Genomic DNA, 7,444 nt, shown 5'->3' with positions numbered 1-7,444 from the left:
AAATGAAAATATAAATTCACATGGTCAATTTTTTTTTAAAAGTTTAATTTCATGATATTTTTAAAACTGCGAAAAATGTCAAGCTGTATACTGAACTAGAAATGAATAAGGACATGTTTACATCGATTTACACTAATGTGAAACTATTGAATAGCTAACGCCTTTCCACTAAATCGAAAGCCCAAGATGTATAAATGCATTATTTTCTTGCTGATTCAATTAGCTGTGAGAGACACTGGCGCAAATAATTTGTAGTCATTTGAATGAAGTACTATGCTTTGCTGAAAAATAAAAAGAAATGCGGCCATTTCAGTCTTATGGTAATGCTGTTTGCTTCCACAGCGTATAACTTCAAAAGAAAAAGTTATAGTTTAGAGGAACTTATTCTAGTCTTATTTTCGAAAGGTTCAGAGTTAGTCGATATTTGTCAAAGGCAATTAGTATTTCCTCCCTGAAACTTGGGTTTTTAATTCGCATCTAAAAAGTCGACTGTAAAACTCAGTATTTCAGACATAATATGCACCTGTTAGGGTTTAAGGCCGTGAGATGGCGGCACGTGTTTGCCGCAATCTCTTCCCTGAAAGCTTGATTCATAGATAGCTCTAACTAGCTATCAATAATGGCTGAAGAATAGAGCTGATTGCTGCCGATTGAAATCGGCAGCAGTCAGTCTCTCTTTGAGAATAAAAGGTGTTTGAGGATTTCTTCATTTATTTATGAAAGAAAATGTGATATATTTAAACCAGACAATGAATTTTTACAAGGCTTTATGCCTGCATTTTGAAGCCTGTAGTATTAGATGCGAAAAAATTAAGCAAAATGTGACATTCTTCAATCAATGATGCTAACCAAAACATTTTTAACAAAGAAATAAAGCATGACAACAATTGTGTTTTTGTGAACGATGACAAACATGACTGCAATACTAGTAACAATTTCTCATGTGGCAGAGAGTTTGAAGCCATTTGTTGTCAGGTGGAGTCTAACAAGATCAAATACAGTAGACACTCAGGTTTTGTTACAGCATAGAGGATTGGTTGCTAGCGACAAAGAATTCATCGCAAATAATGATGATGGGTGCGAAATGAGTATCAAAATGGAGGACTTTAATTATCCAAACATTGATTACATAGCAATAAAACTTCATAAGAACAAAACTGAATTTATTGAGCTGTCACGAGACAACTTCCTCATACAACATGTGACAGAAGGAACTAGAGGTCAAAGAGTGTTAGTCTGATTAATGTGTCAGAGGGGATTTCAGGTAAAGACAATTATTTTGCCTCCAGTTGGTGACAGCGATCATGCAGTACTTCCTTGGGAAGTCAGGGCTGTACTTACACTTTTCAGGGCCCAAAGCCTAGACTCTAGCACCTCAGCCCCCCCCCCCCCCATATTTTAAGGAGATTTACAGTGCATGAGGGTAATATAAATTCTAAAAATTATATATAACATCAATTAAAAAACAGGGCAATATAATAATTCTTTAAACATTTAAAGAATGATATTACCAATCTCAGCAATTTAAGATTTAGCAAAAAATAAATTTCAAACAATCTAGATTTACCTTAAATACATAAATGAAAAATCAAATTAAATTAAGCTTATAATATTATTATAAGCTTTAAATAAATGAATAGATTAGTGTCTTGATATGGTATCTAAATAAATATAAATAGTAATTAAGCAGATAAAAATCCTATGTTGTTATATAGCCAGTAAATGAAACTCAAGATCGAGAACTACGATCTATATGAGTTTCAATGCCAAAAAAACTATCGGCGAAGGCAATTCGAAGCAAAGGTGGAGCAAGCTCCCTCATTATTCTTGATATTCTCTCATAATGTAAAACACAGCTCCTAGGAGATGTAATACTGTCATTACATTATGAGGAGAGGTCACTGCCCAGACCGGTTTCAACCTTTTTTGAGGTCTCATCAGTGAGTAGGTAGACCTGGAAGATATCAAAGCTTAGTGAAAAGAACTTACATACCTTCACTATACAAATGCCATAATGTTCTTTTCACTAAGCTTTGATATCTTCCAGGTTGAAACCGGTCTGGGTAGTGTAATGACAGTAGTACATCTCCAGGAGCTGTGTTGAATCAAGAATAGTGAGGGAGCTTGCTCCACCTTTGCTTCGAATTGCCTTCGCCGATAGTTTTTCAGCATTGAAACTCATATAGATCGTAGTTCTCGATCTTGAGTTTCATTTACTGGCTATATAACAACATAGGATTTTTATCCGCTTAATTTCTATTAAGTTGCCAGAAAACTAGCCGTTTGGCTTTTCATTTTAATTACAAAATATAAATAGTATTTGCATTCTTGTTTTTAAAAAGGGGCATATGATCTATTTAGATATTAACTTGAAGCAATGACACCCTTTTTCAGAGTTATGTATATATTACAGTTCTACAGGAAATTTAACAGAAAACAATCACAATTTTTTTTATGTTCAATTTTAATTATTTATACTTATTAAGTACAGCCCTAACCGCAGATCCACAAATTCTACATTATTCCTTCTGCACAACCTACGTGTAGACTCATTAGCTAGCAATGCCCTCCTCCTCCTCAGTTCGTATCATTTGTGTGCCAACCAAGACAATCACTTAATTTGACTTACCTTTTTGCATCTGGAATTAGTCTATTACTATATTACTCTATGTTGTCATTTCCTTAAAAAATACAGTTATGAATAGCCAACATATAAGCCTTACCACCAGATATGGGCACAGCAACTCAGTGGTAGTTTTTTTTTTTTATATAAAAAAAACACAAATGTATATGATGTATGGGTAATGTAAAACTCATGGATAAAAAATAAACCATGCTGATCAATTATTAGAAATCACACACTAAATAAATGTTTTATTTATGTTTTATGTTGTGTAAATGAAAGATAACAAAAAATTATATACTTGGTTTAATCCTTTATCCAAGTGTAAGCAAACAAAGTTTGCACCTGAAGTATCTTCAGGACTGGAACAATGCATGGTAAAAACTTCACATCACTTGCCTTCCTTTATCCAAATGCAAACAAAGAAACAAAGTTTGCACCTGAAGTATTTTTAGGACTGAGGCAACTTGTGATAAAATGATATGACTTCACATCACTTGCCTTAGTATCCCATAATGCAAAGCACATCTCCTTGCAGACATGTATAATGCTATGCATTATGGGAAGGGTCACTACCCAGACCAGTTTCGACCTTTATTGAGGTCTCATTGTGTGCTGTGATCTCAGTCAATCAGCCATCTCGGGTAAAGGATGCATATTCTGATCACCTTACTTCTATAGTCCTACATTTCATATTTTCATAAGGGAAATTTGTAGCATCCATAAAAGTGGGGGTCTACTGTATTATGTTTAGTTTGTTATATAGTATGCTTTATTATATAGCAAACTAAAGCTATATAGGAAGATAAGTATGTAATAATAATGATAATAATAATACCTCTATCACCAACATCCAAATATTGGAAACTGTAGTTACTCACTTCATTTAAAAGCAGATAACTACATTCTTTCTTTGAATTTACAGTGACCTTGATTTCTTCCTCTTTTGAATAGCCATATGAAAAACTAGCTAAACAAAAGTCATGGGAGGACTTTGGCAAGAACATAGAAAATAAATTATCAAGAGGGTGGCAAAATATTCTGGAGGTTGTCGAAGAAGCTTGGGAATGGGGGAAAGAGTGCTGTAAAAGGAGTTAGGGATGATAAAGGTGACATGAAAACACGAGAAAAAGATATCCTTGAAGTATAGAGTAATTACTTTGAAAAAACTGCTAAATGAAACAAGCAGTGATGACAGCACAGTGGTAAAAAACACTGACCAGGCATGCAGTCAGGAATACATATCCATACTTGAAGTAGAAAAAGCCATCAAAGGCTTGAAATGTGGAAAGGCAGCAGGAGTAGATGATAGTCGACCAGAAATGCTGAAGTATGGTGGTATAAAAGTCTTACAGTGGCTGCACTGCATAGTTCAGAATGCCTGGACAGAGGGATGATTTCCCGATGATTGGAGTAGAGCTCTCATAGTACCCATATATAAAAATGGAAATAAAACTGATTGTGAGAATTACAGAGGTATTTCTCTACTGAGTGTTCCTGGTAAGATTTATGCCATTATACTTGAGAAATGGTTGAGAAGGATTGTGGAAGAGAAGCTTGGTGAGGAATAAGCTGGATTCAGGCCAAATAGAGGCTGGCAGGATCAGATATTCACTTTACGACAAACAGTTGAAAAGTCATGGGAATATAACAAAGATCCGTATTTGAGTTTTGTTGATTTGGAAAAGGCACATGACAAGGTGCCAAGAAAGAAGCTATTCAATACGCTGCAGTTATATGGTGTCAATGGGGCATTATATCAAGCAATACTTAATCTTTATTTGAGTTGTAAGTCAGCAGTTAGAATTGAAGGAAGTACAGTAAGATGGTTTAATGTTAAATCTGGTGTGAGATAAGGATGTACATTATCCCCTCTGTTATTCATCATCTATATGGATCACATTATGAAGGAAAGTGGTATTAAGCATGATATCAAAATTGGAGATGTTAATGTCTGCTATTTGCTTTATGCGGATGATGTTATACTTCTAAATAAATCTGCTACAAGTCTGCAAGATTCACTGACTAAATTGAATAACTGTTGTAATAGACATAGTATGAAGGTCAGCATTAAAAAGACAAAGACAATGAAAATAGGTAGAATTGTTGAAAATGTCAAATGTGTTGTGAACGGGTAACCTGTGGAACAAGTAAAACATTTCAGCTACTTAGGCACGATTTTCAGTGAAGATGGTAAATTAAACATAGAAATAGACAACAGAATCAACAAAGCTGGTATGGTAGGAAGTCAATTGCATAAATTCATATGGAATAAGAAAGAAATTAGTCGGAACGCTAAATTAGCTGTATATAACACAGTGTTCAAACCAGTTTTAACTTATGAATCTGAGAGTTGGGTTAGAAGTAAAACACTTGACCAAAGACTAGAGACCGCAGATATGAGAGTCCTGAGAAAGATTAGAGGCGTGAACAGATAGCATCAATGGCAATATCATATTAAAAACGAGGATATTAGGAAAGAACTTGATGTTGTCAGCATCCAGGAATGCGTTAGCAGAGCTAATCTCAGGTGGTATGGTCACTTAAACAGAATGGGAGAGGAAAGATTAGCAAAACAAGTGTTCTCTGTCAGGTTGGCAGGAAAACGACCTAGAGAAAGACCAAGATATAGGTGGATTGATACGGTACAAAGTGCCTTAGACGATAGAAATATAAGATCTGATAATGTTGGAGTCTTGACAAGTAACAGATTGATTTGGAGGAAAATTGTAGATAGGAAGTTAGTAATGATGTAAATTTTTCATGTAGTACTATCATATCCTGTACACCCCTTGAGGGTACATGGCAGGAATTTGATGATCATGATGATATAATTAGATATGTTTATCTGTATTTCTGCAGACTATATAAACTGATCTAGTCTATACCGAGAATATTAAGTCTTCAGCAAAAATTAGAAAGGATATTAGATTACAAAAGAAGGAACTAAAATACCTCAAACAGTATTTAATACTCATCCAGTTATTTTAATTATATTTAATGCCTGTAGACCTTTATTATACCAAATATAATTTTTTTAAAAAGAACTTTTATTTACTGTATTCAGAAATATCTACATATGGCAAATGCAATGCTATTTTTAAAATACATGACTCATTTTAATTTCACTTTGAGATCATTAATTTCCTTTCTTATTTCAAGAATATCTTCTTTTAGTTGTTGTGTACATGCATGCATTGTTTTAAGTAACTCAGATGAATTTTGGACTGAATTCTTTTCTAATGAATCCATTTCTTTCTTTAACTGTGAAATAGACATATGGTCATTAATTGTACATCCAGGAAAATTCTGTATAACTAAAGCCATTAAAAGTCTCTTTGTTATTGCAACATCGTCTTTGATAATTCTGAGCTCAGTATTCTGCTTTTCTATAAGATTGATGATACTTGCTTCCATCTCAAATAACTTAGATTCAATCAAGTTTTGGTAGCTATTTTTATTACTACTTATTCTTGGGTCAATCTGTTGGTTTCTGAGAGCTGAAGGAAAATGGTTTTCAACCAAAAGTGTGTCTTGTAGAAATCGTGGATCATGTTTAGTTCCTGAAAACTGATGTTGATCTATGCTGATCAGAGGAACTGTCCTAGAAAATTTATCTTTTATGTTATCCCTTAGTAGTTCCTTACGGGAAGCTGTGTGAACTGAATTTTCAATATCAGAGTGTACAGAATTTACTTTTCTGAGATGGTCACATAATATAGAAGATTCCTGATTATCAGCACCATTACTTGGTTTTCCTGAAACAATCTGCTGTACAGGTGAAGCAGCAATATGATCAGTAATGTGAAATTCTCTTCCAGATAAATTAAAATGGTTAGAAATGTCAAAGAGGTTTTCTCCACTTGTAAAATCTCTCTTCTGTGTACAATGTGACATAATAAGAGAGTCTGTAATTTCCTTATTGACTACGTTATTACTGGAAGAATTACACGATCCAGATGATATTTCTGTTATAAGTGGATTTCTTTGACTAGGTACCTTTGATGAAATTCCAGGAATTATATTTCCTAAAGTGGTTATTCTTTTATCTTTAATATTTTGAGATGTCAGTTCATCACTGTGAATCCACACATTTTTGGAATCTTTATCACTTAAAAGAAATATGGGTTCTTTGGCATCAGAAATGCCTGTCATCCTAATTCCTGAATCTATATGGGAAAAGTGTTGATGAATAGATTTTAGATGCAACAAGGGTAATGAATGCAAACTTATACCATAATTTAACCACCTTCTCTCAGGTAGGAAAATTTCAGAATGGGTTTCTAAAGACTCTCCAACTAGTATCCATATTTCTTCATCACATATGGCAACTCCTTTTGGCTTTTTCTTGTCACCTAATGACTATGGAAATTATATGATTATTCAAATAATTGTTAATGACCATTGAAAACAAATGCATTACATAGTATATATTTTCTATTACAAGAAAACCTCACTTAACGTGATTACCCATCAATTAATATGCGTTAAGCGAATACAATAAACAATAGGAATAATTATAATTCATCCATGTTAGTGTAAATTTGAAAAATAATTACAGTATAAGCTGTATTAGAGGATAAAGTCATCCAAATTAATAAAAATCAGTTGCTTAAATTTTTATTTAATGTCTAAACATTTGATTGGGCTAATTTAAAAAAAAATAATAATAAGTAAAAATGTTTGAATCATGCTCGACTTTTTCATCTTGTCATGCTATTTGCAACAGCTGGCGATGGCTTTATCAAGAATTTGGTGGACTTCGAAGCTTAGTTCTATATGAGGATCAGCATCAAACAAAATTTCATTAGCATACTCAAT

General features: G+C 33.5%; 1 protein-coding gene across 1 annotated transcript in view; it reads right to left on the bottom strand.

The window, feature by feature from the left end:
* Positions 1 to 5,654: 5,654 nt before the first annotated feature.
* Positions 5,655 to 7,444, bottom strand: part of LOC150096143 (WD repeat and coiled-coil-containing protein-like) — a 169,475-nt gene continuing 167,685 nt past the window's right edge. Inside the window, exon 10 of the mRNA XM_090409347.1 lies at positions 5,655 to 6,985. Coding sequence (XP_090265473.1) covers positions 5,738 to 6,985 — 1,248 coding nt within the window. The 3' untranslated portion in view covers positions 5,655 to 5,737. The remainder of the gene's footprint in view (positions 6,986 to 7,444) is intronic.

The sequence above is a fragment of the Typopeltis vanoorti genome, chromosome 19, assembly GCF_054136105.1.
Source record: "Typopeltis vanoorti isolate ZY-2024b chromosome 19, IOZ_Tvanoo_1.0, whole genome shotgun sequence".
NCBI classification, from domain to species: Eukaryota; Metazoa; Arthropoda; class Arachnida; order Uropygi; family Thelyphonidae; genus Typopeltis; species Typopeltis vanoorti.
Note: the sequence above shows the minus strand (reverse complement) of the source record. Positions and strands in the feature narration are given on the sequence as shown.